This window comes from Tetrao urogallus (assembly GCF_951394365.1).
Source record: "Tetrao urogallus genome assembly, chromosome: 15".
Lineage (NCBI taxonomy): Eukaryota > Metazoa > Chordata > Aves > Galliformes > Phasianidae > Tetrao > Tetrao urogallus.
Window position 1 is genome coordinate 7,601,104 of NC_136828.1, and position 17,881 is coordinate 7,618,984.

The 17,881-nt window shown below is 39.0% G+C and overlaps 1 protein-coding gene across 1 annotated transcript in view; it reads right to left on the reverse strand.

The window, feature by feature from the left end:
- Positions 1 to 850: 850 nt before the first annotated feature.
- UNKL (unk like zinc finger) overlaps positions 851 to 17,881 on the reverse strand; it is a gene marked incomplete at both ends in the record, with an annotated part of 30,224 nt that continues 13,193 nt past the window's right edge. The window contains 11 exon segments of the mRNA XM_079542760.1: positions 851 to 1,006; positions 3,149 to 3,403; positions 4,093 to 4,295; positions 4,916 to 5,146; positions 6,893 to 6,985; positions 10,779 to 10,944; positions 12,189 to 12,251; positions 13,756 to 13,944; positions 14,758 to 14,870; positions 16,323 to 16,371; positions 16,375 to 16,464. Of these exon segments, the coding sequence (XP_079398886.1) occupies positions 851 to 1,006; positions 3,149 to 3,403; positions 4,093 to 4,295; positions 4,916 to 5,146; positions 6,893 to 6,985; positions 10,779 to 10,944; positions 12,189 to 12,251; positions 13,756 to 13,944; positions 14,758 to 14,870; positions 16,323 to 16,371; positions 16,375 to 16,464 (1,608 nt within the window).

The following is a 17,881-nucleotide window of genomic DNA, read 5'->3' on the forward strand; positions in this document are numbered from 1 at the left end:
ATGCACAGCACTGTACTCAAAGTGATCCGCTCCACAAAATTTAAAACATGTCTTTAAATATGAGAGCAGATGTGCCTTACTGTTCTTCTTCCCACTGGTACATTTATAAATATCGCAGTATGCAGTTAACTTACAAATTGTAAAAAATCTAGGTAAGTTCTCACGTCTATTTAATCTTCTTATGATTTAACAGTAAAACCTATGAAATATTTGAAATTCACAGTACACATATAAAGCATCATATTATCGTGTATTAAAAAATAAGCTTAAGACCAAGAAAGCAGCTTAAAGCAATTTACAATATATCCTCCAACAACAACAACAAAAAATAATTAAAAAGTGCTTTTATAGTAATCATAGTTTTTCAAACAGCAAAGTAAACGTAGCGTTAGACTGATTCCCAGCATGGCTCAGCACAGCACACAGAGCAGACTGGCTGGGGCCTTGCTCTCAGTGCCTGCTTAGTGCACCTGTGTATCCACCTCTGCTGACGACAGTAACAGCTGTGAGTGCTTTCATTCATCCTGCTAAGATTTCTACAAAACACCGCAGTGCAAATGAACCTATGAAGTACCTTGTGCACATGGAATGAGAGTGGGAGTTGGAAAAGACTGGGGTGGGACTGGGCTGGAATGAAAGAACCTTGAGACTACTGGAAGCTGACTGAATGGCTGATATTGATATGTAAAGGTGAGCAAGGAAAGCAACTGAGTTTCTCACATCAAAACCGAAATCAGTCTAACGCTATTAAATGGATTAATTATCAGTGATTTATATAATTCTTATACAAAATACAAAAGCATAAAATATATTTCATTCATTAACATGATATGAGTACCATGCCAGTATGTTACCACAGATTACTTTTTTTCTTGCAGCAGGGACATTCTTCTTGCTTAGCTGCACAGTGATCACAAAGTATGTAATGTTGACATGGATTCAGGACAGTGCTACCATCACCTTCTTGACATACTATACACTTCTTTGACTGAAGCTGAAAAATCACCTGTAAGATGATTACTGCACTCAGTAAAAGGATTCCAAACTGTACAGTTATGTTTTAGCAACTTTATGCTTAGCTGTGCTGACAAAAACTTTAACAACACAAAGAATATCGGTTTTGCATGATGAATAACCAAGGCGAGGGCTGTAAGATCTGAGCATGCACAACCATTACAACAGCAGCTGGAGGAGTATAGGTGCACTTAGACAAGAAAATATCTAGGTTAGCACTTCTGGACTGCAGTTTTTCTGCATCATTGGGATAAGTGATGCAAAGAAAGAAAAAAAAAGTCAGCCTTTTTTCCTATCGTGTATTTCCTTGTTTTGACATTTTAAAGTACTGTTACATTTTCTTAGGTTGTGAGAGGTGTTTGCATTAAGACAAAATGGAAGCTTTCCAGATAAGCTACACTTTGAATAAAGCTACAGGGATGGATTTGGGATGGATGCAAATAAGGTCTCCATGTGGTAAACCACATCAACCTTATGAAGGGACAGGAAGAAGTGAACGGCATCTAAAAGCTATATTCATTTTTGAGAGAGTCATCTTCGGGTTAAGAGAAACATCCACAACACTGTGTTGCACTAAGACAGCACCTTTCTCCTGGATGGAAGAGACAGGTGAGAAGAGGCCACAGTGGTAAAGGAAACCTGAGAAGCCGAGCAGCTGTAAAGGCTGGTAATTGTGAACAGCCCAGACTGGCTGAGATGACTTCTGCCCCAGGATCTAATGACTTGGTTCAGATAGGAGATGCCAGGACTGTTTTGCTTCTATTTAAAATCCCCCAGGAGAAAAACAAGTGATCCCTAAAGCAAATGTACTCAGCACAGGAGCCTGGCAATAGCAAGTCTCACCTATCTACTTCATTGCCAGAGACTTAAATAATGTTTTAACCTCCTGTAAGGAGAGCCTGGCTTTTCTTTAAGGCAACAGTTCATGCTGATACAGATGGCACTGGACAGGAGGAGCACTGAGACAGAGAATACGGTGCTGAACTCCAACAGCTACAGGAATATGGCAGACTGTTCTAGTAAGTGGAAGGAAATATTACCTTTTTTTTTTGTCTGGACTGTTCAGTGACAGTCAAAGCAAAAAGAACTGCCATCACATGTGTTATCACTGCCCTTCCAGACTGTAGAATAAAATGTAATGTAAAAGCAAGCTCAGCTCAGGACAGTCTGACATAGGAATGAGGCACTGTCACTATCATTTCCCTTGATTATGCTCAGAGGAAGGGAATATGACTTTCAAAGCTTTGACAGGCCTGAGAAATGCTCTGCATCACACAGCAAAAGAGCATCTTATGTTTTGGCAGAACCCAAGTTTGGGTTTTAGAGAAGGTGGAATGCAGCACTGTGGTCACTAACGTGACTAAGGGACCAAAGCATCTGACACGAGGAGAAGCTGAAAGAAGAGAGGGATTCTTATCAATGTGTATAAATACCTTGTGGGAGGAAGTAAAAAAGATACAGTCTCCTCTTGATGGTATCCAGTGAAAGAAGAGGCAACAGGCACAAATGATAAGGACAGGAAATCCCACTTTTACAGTGAGGGTGGTCAAACATTGGACAAGGCTGCCCACAGAGGTTCCAGCATCTCCATCCTTGAAGATATTCAGAACACTTCTGGGCCAGGCTGTAACAATCTGCTCAGGTTGACCCTGTTTGAGTGGGGCATTGGACTAGATGATCTCCAGAGGTCCCGTCGATTGCCAGTGATTCTATGCTCCAAGTCTGTACTGGCCTCTCTGACTACACAAACTCCTAGTGCAGAACCTCACCACCTACATTCTAAACTAGCGAATAATGTGTAATTGTTTACATTTATCTACTACAACTTTTAATTTATTTAGGTAGTGGCTGAAATATTGGCAATTTAAGCTTTTTCAGATTATTTATTTATTTATTTAAAATCACCCTCAGAACCCTTGTGAATTGCTTGTCATTTACTCTGATAGCTGATCAAAAGAATCAGAAGAATCTATCAGGCTGAGAACTCTGAACATCACGTAGTCCAGAAAGAAAGACTTAACACTGAGATCAGTGATGCTCTCTGAAATTAAACCTGGCATGTGCATCTCACTGAAGCTTACTGAGCTGTCAGTTTTAATTAAGCAAAAATAGTTACACAGATGAAGAAACTCACCTCATCTATTGTTCCTAAATCTAAGTGCAGCCGACTTTGTAAGGAGCGAAGCTTTGGCAAGGAGATTTTTTCTATGTCTCCATAGTTTTCCATGTAAGGTAATGCAGTAGACAGGCAGGCAGCTAATTGCACCTTCAGCTTTTTTAATTTATTTTCCACTGCTTCCTTCTTCTGAAGAGCGAGTTGTTTGTCAGCAGATGCAACATCAGCACGTTCATTTGCTTCTTGAGCCTCTTTCTGCCATGCATCACATGCCTGAGAGAAAATGATTTCCAGAATGTAAGAAAAATTGTTTTTTCAATTAAAAATGGAAGAGTAAATTCAAAAGCCTTCAAAGGTGCACATTTCTAATTTTAAACACAACAGTGTAATTATGGTCAATTTAATGTTTTTCCCTACTTATCCTACTGTCACATTTATGGAGCTCTACGAACGGAACACGTGCTCAAATTTCAGTGTCAGGAGACATTAAAACCTGCCAGAATGCAGCAGAGGTACTTTGCTACTCCTTATCACAGAGAATATGATGTGAGAGGAAGAAAAGGACTACAGGAAGTGCACTGGAATGGCAATTGTCAAGAGCCTGGTTTGACTGCTGAGATGGCTGAATGCCGTCCAGGCACAACATGCAGCCAGAGCTGCTAGCAAGCTTTTGTGTGTGTGTTTGCACGCGCTTACCAGTGGAAAGAGGTACAGGAGGGAATGTGTGTCTTTAGTTACTTTACACTGAGACACACAGCTGTTCAGCACTAAAGGGTCTGCTTCCTTTACGCTGCCAGCTCATTTAGGAAAGGGAAAAAACATCATTCATGGTCAATTCACTTGATAGATTGTAAAAAAACTCTGGGTTCAAGGATAATAAAACTTGTAAAAAGGAAAAACAGTTGGAGGTACATGTTTACTAAATACAGAAAAAAATGTAATACTACCATAAATGAATGTACCTGTTTTACTTGTTGCCAAGATTCTTCCCATTGTTTCAGTTTTCTCTTGGCATCATCAAGTTCCTGTCTAACTCGAGTCAGTTCGTTCCCACTGCTGTTTGAACTCACTGAGGGGGCAGTGCCACTGCTCAGAACGGGGGATGGGCTGGGAGAGAAATTCCCAGTTACAAAGTCCCACATGCTCCCCGTAACACCATTTAAACCTGAAAAACAAAAAATAGTGTCTGCACACCCTGCTGCAAAATGTTTCACATGCAGAACTACATAAACGCACTGCAAACGCAAAACTTACAGTTCTACCTGCAAGACTCGTTATTTGACTACCTTCAGAAACATAAAAGTCTGGAAAATATTTCTAGTTCTGGAACAATTCACAAAACTTACCACATGCTTTTCTCTTGCTGCTTTTATTAAAAGAGAGCACAGTCAGCAAAAGGAGAAGAAATGGTGGGAATAATTCATGTACAAAAACCTTTGCTCCCGGAAGTCCTTACATCATTTTAGTTCTTTCTATTTTCTATTTTCCATTAACAAAAGTTGTAGCTAAAACGTGTTCTTACTGCCTACTCTTATCTTTCAAATGCCTAAGTAAATATCTCCTCTTCCAAGAACACTTTTTGTCCTCACTAGGAAGGAAAAATTAACTCCTGGAACTCCCTCCCACCTACCCCATTTAACACCACTGTCAGCAGTGTTAACGATTATAATAGCTGGGCTTTGTCTTCCAGATCATGGGAAATCTGCACAGCCTCGAGCTGAACCCTCCTGAGCTGCCATCGATTCCCCTCTTAAAACACAGCAGTGCAGCCTTCAGCCTACTTACCTAAAGAGTTGTGAGAAGAGGCAGAGGTGCCCAATATATTCTGTTCTGATTTCAAAGGCTGAGGCTGCTGTTGGTGAGGGACCATAGCGGATGAAACAAAAGACTGAGAAAGTGATTGTGAAAGAGAATTGAGTGGAGAGGTTGAAAGGGATGATGATGAATGTAGAGAGGAGGAACGAACAAGAGAACCTGGAATATTGACAGGTGCTGAACTTTCCAGTAATCTTTTACCTAAGCATGCACAAAAAAATAAAAAATAAAAATCAGTTCCAAAGCAGGACACAGCTCTGCAAGTATTCTTAAAATTAAACTGTATATTCAAATACCTGCCATTAATAAACAATGTATTATTTATCTGCTATTGTAAGAAACATTTTAAATGTGAACACTTAGAAGCAGTGCCATCATCTGCGGCTACAGAGAGAGAGAAAACATTTTTCAGATCAGGTTATCTGACTCAGAAATATTTACAGCCAACTAAAGCAAATGGAAAAACTGAGTGGAACTTAAAGGAGTAAGAAAAAATTGTTTTGTATTTTAATACATAAACTAGAGTTGAAAAAGTGAGACTACATACCTTAAAATGTTTTACTGAGTAATAGTCAGAAATACCTCAATTTCTTTCTTCTAATACTTTTGTTCAGTAGATTTTAAATGTCAAATGTACTTAAGTCTACAGAAACTAAGTTTAAACAAAGTAATAAATAATATAATCAAACATGTATTGCTCATAATTTTCCAAAATAATGGCAATAACAAAAGTAAGGTATCTTTAGAATGAATGTTAAATGATGCACTTGCTTGAATAACTGTGAACAGACGCATTGGTTTTCCCCAATCAGGAAACAGTTCAATATTTACTGTAAAGATTTTAATCAATAATTTTGAATAGCAGTAAAAATGACATCACCTTCTCCTTGGAGAAAATAGAGCAGTCAAGTGAGTTATACTTGAAATCATGAGTCATTATTACGGCTTTCTGTTTTTGCTTAAAACTGATGAATTTATGTCATCAGAGAAAACATCTTTTTAGAAATATTAAAAAAGAAGAAAATAATGCTCATTATAAGCTGCACTGCAACAATGTCTTCAAAAATATATCATGGGATACTCAGGAAGTATTGGCAAAGTCTCCTGAGCAACTGCCTAAGGAAGATACAGGACAGACCAGAGATGTATGTGACATAACAAACAATAAACCTACACCTCTGTTTGCAGGAGAAGCAAGGGAGCAACACAGTAAAGGCAGTTTAGTTTAAGAATCTGGCCCAGTAAGAACTCTCAAATTTTAAGAGCCCGAGATCCCAAGCAAACACTGTATGGGGTTTCACAGAGCCATCTCTTTTCTAGTACTCGAGTTATTCCTCACATCTACTGGATTTTGCCCAACACAATCAGCGTCGAGTAGCAGGGCTGTGGGTGAGGACAGGCCAGCGCTGCCCCATGCTGGGCACAGCCATTCCCAGCCGCCCGCAGTGCAGAGCTGCTGCAGCACACAGCCAAACCCACCAGCAGCACTGGTGCTGCTTCTGGGAAAAGGCATGTAAGAGGGCAAAAAGCTGCAAAGCAGCAAGGAGTGAGAAAAAAGGTGTAATAAACAGCCCTGCAAACACCGATGTCAGTGAAGAAGGAGCAGGAGGAACCAGAGCTGAGATTGCCTGTGGTCAGGATTTTCAATAAATGCATCAGGACATTCTATAAATGTAAGCCAGTCCTTCCATCAGCTATTCTGCCCACGGCCCCAAGGGCATGCCAAAAGCACTTTCTAATCGAGCAACCCCTTCCAAAAGACAGGCAGGATGACAGCAGTTTAACCTGCTTACATCTCAAATTAAACAGGAAGAACAGAACCGAGAACTATTTGGCACAGTCACTGTTGTCTGTAACAACAACTGTGAAGAGTAAACTCTTAGAAAGGTGAGAAATAAAATTCCTTCAAGTGATATGTAGCTTGATTTTACGATCTGAGCCGCTTACTTGCTAATCCAAGGTCACTGCCTTCTTGATCTTCCAACTCCCTACTGATGGATGCGACATTCACACCGTTGAAATGTATATCTAGAGCTGAACCTGTTAAACAAAGCACTGCGTAGTGAATTATCCGTGATGCTGAAATGAGGAAACTTTGATTATTTTTATTATCATTTCCATCATAAAAATCCTTAATGTCTAGATCATATCTAATACCATGCAGCACCATCCACTGCCCAAAGTGTGTTCCAATTAACACTAATAATTGCATAACTGGGAAGATCTAATGATGATTTTGATGAATAGCTGTACTGCCAATACAGTTGACATGGGAAAGCATCATGGGGGAGGGAACCACCTGCTGTGCTGGACAGGATGCCTAAGAAAGGATGTTCCTCTGCCCCAACTTGCACTTCTCACCTGGCATCTTGGACAGCTTTCTCTGTCCTTTTTTTTCTCCCTCTTCTTACATTTCCATTTTTCTCTGTAAATGATATTGACCATTGTGTCCACCAGCAATGGACCCCACTAATCATCCTTTGTGCACGTGAACCTTTCTCAGTATGTTTGTGCAACAACACCATATGAGGAGATGTTCCTTCCTTTTCTTGTGTTGGTTTTTCTTTCCCCCCCACTGGAATAAAAGCAGGCCATTCACACCATTTCCCTTGTCTAACAGGAGTAGCTTGCAGTCTTCTGCAGCTTATTCTGCTGCATCTTCAGTGTTCAATGCATCACCTAAGCCTCAATGTTAAGTGTATCTGATTGGCACGCTCATTCTAAGCTCCCCTATCCCCTTCTTTTCTTCAGCTCTTGAGGACAATTACTCAGCCAGCAGACAGAAAAAACTTAAGAGCTCCCCATGCAATCATGATGAAGGGACAAAGAAAAGGCTTCAGACCTCCGAGTCTGACAAAGCTTCCTCAGTTCTTGCTAATATAACTCCTGCATTTCCCATAGTCCTTTATCCAAATCCATTCTTCCTCTTTTCCCATTACTATCTACTGTCTTCTCTTCCTGCAGCTCCTTCACTTTTTTTTTTTTTAAACAATTCTTCAATGCACCAATTTCTACAAGAACATGACAGGTTTGTTCTACGAGTACTTTACAGTTTTGGCTCTATTCAAATTACATACAGCACTTCATTTTCATTGCCATCCAGTATATCCACAAAGTAGAACTCTGGAGAAATAACATATATGAAATTTCTTTGGGGAAAAACCCCACAAAATCTACACAGTTACAGTAAAGTACATTAACCTACACTTCCATGAGACATGGACACTGTGACTCACCTTCAAGTAACAAAAATATCATCCTGAAAACTATTTCAGAAAAACAGCTGAAGGCAGCAGAGGCATATTTTACCTCAGAAGAATCAAGGATCTCTTAAGCTCAGTAACAGAATGACAAATGGGAAACAGAGCATATAACAGCTTAAATGACTTTGCAACACTTGTTCTGCATATAATTTTAGTATATAATTTTAAAATTGTACTGAATTAGCACCACATCAAGTACATGGAAATTAGACCTTGGATTTTACGGTTACATTAACTACTTGTTCTGGTCAACTAGCACACACTTACTCCAAAAGCACTCTTCGTTTTGACAAAAAAATTTATTTCCACAGTATTAACTGTAAGCAGTGACATTATATTACTCACAAAGAACAAAAACTAAAAATCTGCTCACTAATTCTAACAACTAAAAATAATTTTACATTTATGTTTCAACACACAGATCATCCAACAAACCTTTTTAGGAAAGCAGGGTATACACTTGTGAGACTGAGGAAAATATCTGCCATTTAATATTCTGCACAGATTACTTTCAAAAAGAGATGAGAAGAGGAAATGCCTACCTTACCATTGCTAAGTGCTGACTCACTGCCTGCAGTCTCCTGCTCTCTGGCACACACTGATTTAAACACAGAAACCTTCAAGCACACCAGCTAATCACAGCACAGCCCTGCTCATGTGACTGACACCACAGGCTGCAGAATACAATGTCCTTCAAATCACATTTCCTGCTACAGCCTCCTGAATAAATCATATTTACTGTAGAAGTGCCACATATTTCAGCAAGTTTGTGCATAACGCTAATTAACAGGGACCACGAGATGTCAGGATTGATACTTGGAGGGATGGAGAAAGGCTGTCTGAAAGGGCTGCCAGAAACCACATGAAGTTCAACTGAGCCAGATAAAGTAATGCAGCACCTGGGATAGAATAATCCCTTACAACAGTACAGGCTGGGGACCAAATGACCAGAAAGCAGTTTTGCAGAAAAAAAGCTAGGAATCCTACCAATCAATACATTCAGCAAGTTCTGGGGGAAGTAAAAGCAGCTGGCCTGCATTAGGAACAGCACAGCCAGCACACTGAGGGAAATGATTGCTCTCCAGCACCTGTGAGACCATAGCAAGAGCACCATGACCGGTTTTAGGTTTCTCCATGCAAAAAAGACACTTACATGCTGCACTGTGTCCAGCGCCTTGCTATCTGGATGGTTAGGGGACTGAAGCACATAATATACAAAGACTCAAACTCTGTATTCTTGAACTGATACAGTTGATCTGTCAAAGTATTTGGTAACTCAAGCAGGAGAATCACCAGCAACAGCATGAAATGTTTGATACATGTCTTCAAAAACTGATTTATTTTCGGAAGGAGATGAACATGCAGTGTGCTCTGTTCAGCCTACAGTGGTACTGTGTAAAAAGTACACAGCAGTTCAGAAGACAACAGTACATAATAGTGTACATTATGTGTGTATTTCCTTTCAGAGAAAACCATGGGATTTCAAATTGTTACAGTGTTCTGTGCTGCCCTATGACCAAACCCTGTCAGACTGACACTTAACAGGGCTCTGGGCAAATCCAACAGTGCCTGGAGTACTGTGTCCAGTTCTGGGCTGCCCAGCACAAGAGAAGTGCTGGAGAGAAACCAGCATAGGGCCACTAAGACAACTAAGCTCTGGATAAGCCTACTTAGAATAAAGATGTCTGTATCTCTCTATGCATATTGTTGAGGATACCCCTGTACCAAGTGTCAAGTTATTCTTGGCGTGAGGATGTAATTATTTAATAATTAACTGAACAGCATAATGTGACATGATTACCTACTGGTGACTGCATGAATTTACTGTCAAAGTTCTCTCCTTTCTTATTAACAACTTGGACAGAAAAGCAGTGTCTAATTATTATTTAAATATTTATCTCCTTTTAACATTTTCCAGCTAAAAAGCCTTGCTGGTTGGAACCAAGGGAAAGGCCCTGGGTTAGTGATGAGGATTTCTGAATGGAGTATTTCCTGAATCCATCCTGTGTATCCAAACAAAAGCTTCCTCCTTTTTGTGTTCTTTCAGGTCTGGCGCACGTAAGGAGAACAAAAATATGATTTTGCCCCTGAATGGATCAATAAGGAGATTGGAAAATAGACAGCCAAGAAAAATCTCCCACCTTCCTGCAAAGACAGTAAAATCTGTAACTGCACCTGCTGAAGTAACCTCAAAGAGAAAAAAGTCAGATCTCAGTGGCTCACCAACACAAGTTGAGGAGACATCACTTCTATTTCTAGGAACATGGTGAGATGCATTATGAAGGTTTTATGCATTCTTAAAATTGCTGGCCACTATCAATGACATATTCCATTTAAAATATGTCCCAATTACTCATTCCTATGCTTACACTGCAGAATTTATGAAAAACAATGATTTTTTGGGAAAATATTCAATTTAAAACTCAGATATTGTTTTTAATTAAATATAATAAAGTTGAGTACATACAAATACCTTTACCAATAAGCTGTTCTGAACAGACATTAAAATAAGGAGAACTTGAATAATGCAATAAACTACATATAATCAGAGAGTAGATGTTAAGACTTACCTATAACTGATTCAACTGTGTTACCAGCAGAATAGAATGGGAGAGTTTGGGTACTGATAATAGAGACAGTTGTAGGAGATGAACTATCCGATCCAACACTGGAGGCCAGACTGGAAGTAATACTTGAAGCAAGTGGGTTAACCACTGAAAAAACACTGAGATGGTTCTGTTAAAAACAAATGTGCACAATAGAGTATGTGTGTGTATTCTTACACAGACGCGTAAGCACATGAAATAAATACAGTGCAATTTTAGAAATCATTATTTTAGTTCAAACAGAAAGAAATCCAGAAGGAATCTCTAAATGAATAGATTAAGATAATTTTCCTTATCATTTCCATATGGTTGGATATTGCCACCGTATGAGGAAGTTTTGCTTTCAGAGAAAAGGTATTTAAATACCTTCAAATGAGCTTTACAATCAGTTAGTCAGCTGAAGTCTGATGACCCTTTTCAAAAGGAAAATATCTACTGAGCAATTATACCATTTCATTATACATTTGTATACAAATTATATTCTAGGTTTCTTTGTTCTGCAAAATTTCCCATTTAATCCAAATGCAACTGGTGCATGAACTGATCTTCATTTTAGACAGGGGAGAAACTAAACTGCACAGCACACACCTCTACTACTTATTTCTAGCTGAACTTGTTTCACACAACTCATAAAACATCCTGAGTCAGATGGGACCCACAGAGATCACCAACTCCAACTGCTGGCTCTACAGAGCACCACTCACAACTCAAACTGTAGTTTTCAGAGCACTGTCAAATGCTTCTTGAAATCCAGCAGGCTTAGCGCTGTGACCGCTGCCCTGGGGAGAACGTTCCAGCGTCTGACCACCCTCAGTGAAGAACTTTTCTCTAATACCCAACCTGCCCTGTCTCTACTGCATGCCCTTCCCTTGGGTCCCGCCACCAGTCACCAGAGAGATCAGTGCCTTCCTCTGCTCCCCTCACAAGGAAGTTGCAGGCCCCCATGAGACCTTCTCTCAGTCTCCTCTTTTCTAGGCACAACAAACCAAGAGACTTCAGCTGTTCTGCACACATCCTGCCTTTCAGACCCTTTAGTGCAAAATCACAGAATGGCTGAGGTTGGAAGGGACCCCTGGAGGTCACCTGGTCCAACCCTCCTGGTCAAGCAGAGCCACTTAAAGTAGGCAGCTCAGAGCTGCGTCCAGAGGACTTCTAAACACCTCATAGGAGGGTGGCTCCACAGACTCTCTGGTCCGGTGCTCAGTCACCCTCATAGTAAAGAAGAGTTTCCTGATCAGATGGAACCTCCTGTGTTTCAATTTATGCCCATCACCTGTTTCTTTAGGCTGCTTTGCAAAGTGCCACAGAATTTTGATACTGCTTTAACGAATCATCCAAAAGGGCAAAATATTAGTGTTAGGCTTTTGGCAATACCTGCTTGTTGTCCTGTTCATTTTTTTTCTGCTGATTCTCAGCTGAGAAGCTTCGCTGCTTTGCCTGAAACAAAAAAAATTATGAAATATATGAACTTAACGAGTCACTGATAAAATATATAACTAGCTCATGAAGGGTCAGAAGCATCTCTGTAATGATGTCTTGAAAAGAGGGCGACTTAATTTCCTTTAATGCAGTTCCATAAGGAATTTTAACGATCGTAGAGTAAATCAACATGGAAATTGAGCACATGGAAATTATTTCTAGCTCCAAAACTGAGTAGCCATTTTAGCACTATGATACGACTGAAATAACATGTTCCAAGTGCTTGCCAGCTGGTAACTATTTCTCCAAGAGGCTGCTGGGATAGAAGCCTGGGTTAGCCCGAAGTTTCAGAACTGCCTACATTTTCTCTTTCAGCAATCATGCTACAAATAACAAACAAAAACATTTCAAATATAAAGGCAGATTTTAACACCATTTTATAATAAGGTAGCTTCTGAAAGAAGTGAGACATACCTAAATAAAAGGGAACTGTAAGCCCTTTCTCTTTGCCACTGTGTTCTTGCAGAACAAGATCAAAAGTATTTCTGCTCTTTTCAAACCAGAAACTTTAAGTGATTTCCTGAATCGCAGTAAGCTCTGCACGGTCCCCTCTGTCTCTTCAGGAAGTTATTTCTGCCGCCTTTGTAAAGTTCTTTGTTCTTTTTTTCCTTTGAGAGATTTCTAATCTCTCTTGTAGTGAATGTTCCCTATCACTCAGACACAACTCTTCTCTTTCTATGCCTCCCATTATTCTACATGTTTTCTTCTTTGTTGCAAAGCCCATCACTGCCTCCTTGCCAGGCATGGCCAACGTGGCCAGTAAAAAGTAAGCATGACTTGTTTGTGGCTGAGATGCACGTTTTGTAACAGCACATTACTCACTGATTTTCACCAAAACAGCACCAATGCTATATTGTTTCTCAGTTAATGCTGACTTACCTCCAGAAAGCAGCCATTTGTCTGGTGCTGTTACTTCAATAACATCTGCTCATGAATCATCTGATCACTACATTAGGAGATGGAAATCTTGTCAAAATAACCAGATCACTGATTTACAGTCTGGCTGAACATTTACACCTAGGAAAGTGACCATGCCTGGAGAACTTCACTGTAATGATCCTGCCATCACCTACAACACTTTAGCATTTAAATAAACAAAAATTACTTTTCAACAAAAAAATAAAACTGAACCCTACCAAATCTAGCTATGTTTGGGTTTCTTCACAGTTATCTTGATCTATTCTTGGCAACATGGGATTAAAAATGACCATCACATTTCTGCAAAATTATGATTTACTGCATGCCAGCTGAGCTGCAGTGACAGATTCTGTGAGTGTTCTTAGTCCATGACAACTGCATTTTGACACAGTTTTTAGCTCTCTAGAGGAAAGGATTCCTGACCTTGGATTTAATATTATATAAAAAAAAAATCACTGTAGATACAGGAGATAGAGAACATTTTCTGCTTTATCTATTTATTTAAGATTGTATTTATACTTCTAGATGCACATTATTCACATACCTGATCTTCTCGTTCAAAACCTGGTGCTTTAGGATAGCTGGATGTTGGTGAAGAAACACCTGAAGTGCTGGACTCAGAACACAAAACACCATTTGCTAATGATCTCTGTCTACAAAGAGGTCCAAGGGGTGACAAAGAACTACTGCTACCAGAACTTGATGTTACAGGTGGACTTGAAGAACAGGAAATCTGTAGGGGACAGAAAACAGTGTCTAATATATTCTGTAACACTTTTTATGTTTATAACAACATTCTCCCTTCCTAAGACAATAAATTGAAATTATAAATTAATTTCACTCTTTTTTTAATACAATGCTAACTTCAGCATATTTGTGTGTATTATTGGTGTAAGCTGAAAAAAGTACCAGATGACAGATGTTGAATATATATATATATTCAAATTGATACAAAAATAAAGATAAAAGAAAGTTCTGCAATATACCTTTCTAATTCCTGTCCTAGCTGACAACATTTTCTATTACAGAATACATTTACTACCCCTGTAATCAAAAACCTTTCTACTACCAACACACTCCGCACACTGCATCACTGTAAGAAGCTTTAAGTAAAGCATGACTGGGTGAGACATCACTTCACATATTAATAAATCAGGACAGGAAAGAGGGGATCTTTCAAGATCTTTCAAGAATGAAATTTTTCCTATAGAAAAAAAAAAAAAAAAAGACACAGATAATTTAAGCTGTCCTTTAGTTGTATGTTTGGTTAATAACAATGCTTCTCACTGTAGCCTTCAGAATAATTCCATCTTAAGACAAAAACAAGGGCAGAAAATACAGGTAATACATGATTAAGTCTGGTTTCCAGAGCAGACATTCCATTTAGGTTTTCAAAACTGGGTAAATATTACCTTCTGACATTTAGTATAGCTTTGATTTTTTTTTTCTCTTTTGTTGATGTACAAAGAAATAAAAAAGAGCTGCTTAAGGAATAAAATAATTACATATTGGCAGTGCTAGCTATTACAGAGTCATTTACACTTACATTTCCAGACTGCCCACTGTTACTTGTAACACTGTTTGTGGCATTAACGCTGCTGCTCCATTCATTTGTGATTCCTAGGCTGTCTGTTGAGAACAGGTGAGCACCTGGTTTGACTGAAAAGTAAAAACAGCATCATAATTACTGGGTTGGTTTTGCTTTTGTTTTTTTGTTTTGTTTTGTTTTTCCCCTCTCCCCAGCCCAGAACCACTTTACTTAATAATAAACAACGTAAAGAGAAACTTTTGCTTACAGTGCTTAACTTCAGAAGGAATATTAACCTTTGAGAAAGTTTATTCTTAACTTAGATGTAAATTACAATCAATTATTTGTTAATTTTAATACCAGAAAATTCATCTCAAAATAACTGAACAATTACTTCCCAATTTCCCCAAAGGCTACTTTGTTAAACTATTAAACATCTCAGACATTTGATTATTTTAATTTAACATCTTAAGGAGATTTAGTCTTCAATTTTTACATACAAATAACGAGTTAACAAAAATTTTTTACTTTAGTAAACAATTGCATTTAATGATATTCCTCCCCTCATAATTCATGCACACAATACCTCCAAGAAAGGGATTAAAGACTGGGAAAAAAAATCTCTCAAACCCTACAAATCCTGCAAGATTTTTTTTTTTCCACCTCTTGCAACTAATGCACTTCTGAAGGGGTAACAGTAAGCTACTACATAGAAATCAAATGTGAACATTTCTTTCCTAGGAACAGTAAGTAGCTCTGCTAGAGTGCAGGGCTATGCCAGAAACAGGATGAGTGTGAGACAGAGACACCTCTCTTCACTGCAGACAGTGCAGCTGAGGACTGTTTCTAACAGTGCAGTTTTTGCTACTCTGCCTATTAACAGTAAGTGAGAGAAATACATTAAATTTGAAATGTTTGCTTCTACAACCATTCTAATTCCTTCTAATAGCAAACATCATCATTTCTGGCCAGCTCCACAGAAGTTACAAACTACACTGGAAGCACCCCCCAGCTTAACTGTATTTCCACAAAGACCTACGGATGTGGTTGGAGTCCCACATGGGGGCCCCACTCATGGGCACCACTGAAACTCCTGAAAATCTGTCTTGAAGGAATAGTGAAAATTCATCATGGCCTTAAGAAATCAGGAAGGAAAAAAAGAACAAACAACAGGTCAGCTGATTGTGAAGAACTCACTGAGAGAAGACCAGGAAGACTACCATAGAAAACACATGCTTCCCCAAGTCAGTTCAACAGAGAATGGTAGAAGCTGCTGAGAAATGTATGAATGGTGGGAAGGATTCCACAGAAATTTATCTAAGTTTACTACAGTAATTTCAATAGGACAACGAGTGTATTTACAAGTCCAACAGGTATACATTTGGTAAGTCAAGCTCAAAGAGTTGTAGGGACAAGCTGCATTTGTAAATAATACTTTCTGTTCTGCTGCTGCTGCTGCAAATTTGATGTACATTCAGCAACCTCCCTTAGCAATGTAATATACTGGAAAATATGGAATGAATTTCTAAAAACAAGTGACATCAATTGCCATTTGCCCCTTAAAATTAAGGATTTTAAGTCACTCCTGCTGCAGGTGCTTAAAAATAACACTGATAGAAAACAGTAATTTTCTTACTTACTTTCACCATGTGCAAATGCACAGAACGGGCCCCGAGGGCAGTAACCCGTCTGGCGCATATCATTGCACTTTGTAGACTTGTATATCTAAACAAAACAGAAGTGTGATTAACTGAAGCATATTTCCTACTGAGCAATAAAACAGATAGAAAATTTTAAAGCCTTTAAATGAAAAGTTCTTTATATTAAATTAATAGCAATACATTTAATATAGTTTTCTCAGAAAACTCAGTTCTTGCGTTTCTAAAATCAAACAGAAAAGCAGAACAGTAAGAAAATTAAACCTCAAACGAGAATCCTAACCTCATCCTGTGTAATAATAAATATTAACAATAGCATTTTAGAAAGCCTTGCTTAAATTGCTTTTGTTTTCCATGAGGTATAGAAACAAGTCAAACACCAGTCGAAGTCATTTACACCACTGTAAGAAATTTTACAGGAGAAATAATGTCTGTATGTCTGTATGTCTGTATGTCTGTATGTCTGTATGTCTGTATGTCTGTATGTCTGGGGCTGCTGAATCACGGCCTGAACCTCTGATTGATCACCTGAGGCGAGCACTGAGTCAGCCCTGGAGCACAGGTGAAGGCAATTCAGCTGCACTGCAGGAAGGGGTGGAGCCTGGCTGCACCTCTGCTAGACCTATTTAAGAGCTGACTGCCAGTGGGCAAGGATCTGTTCTAGAGATCTGCTCAGCTGGAGTTTTGTAGTGAGCCCAGGACAGGGTGAGTGTCCTTTCCTGCTCTAGTATAATAATTATGTAAGCCAAGCTCTCAGATATACCATATCATCTGTATATTCATTCATTCTACAATATACGAGAATGTCTTAAGAAGAAAACAAAACAATCTGCTTTTTTTCCTACACGCTGCCTGCATTGCTACACCTCTAGTATTTAAATCTTACTAACGTTCAAATATCTTTCTCTAACCTGACTGAGGCATGTAAGAACTGAAGTAACACTGACAGTTCAGGGCAGCAATCACGATGTAAGCTGCACACAAAATCCAGGTGCAGTTTCCTGGCTCTAACGGGATCTCTTGTCTTTGTATTTCACATGGCTAAGACAAAGCTGACACAGAACAATGTTTATATCAGAACAACATTAACCTATTTGAAAGCACACAGATTCTTCTGATAATTAATTCCAGGAATTTGCTGATCTGTGGCAAATGGCAGTGGTCCCCCAAGCTTTGGCAACAGAAACATAGAAATAATTTATTTTTCCTTAAACACCAAACAGGAGACAAAACACCCATAGTGCAGGGAAGCATCCACCTGAAGAGCACACTTCACAGGGCAGTGGGACTCATCTTTCTACCAGTTTCCCTGGGAGCTATCAAAGCATTGCAAAACATGAAGGAATAATTTGTGGACACCAAAATTAGGAAATGAAGCTGGATCCTTCTCTTAATTGTTCTTTGGTTATTGGTGAATGTAAAATCCCAACTCTGTATATCTTATGCTTATTATGCAGAAGGAAAAAGTAGTACTACCAGATGGT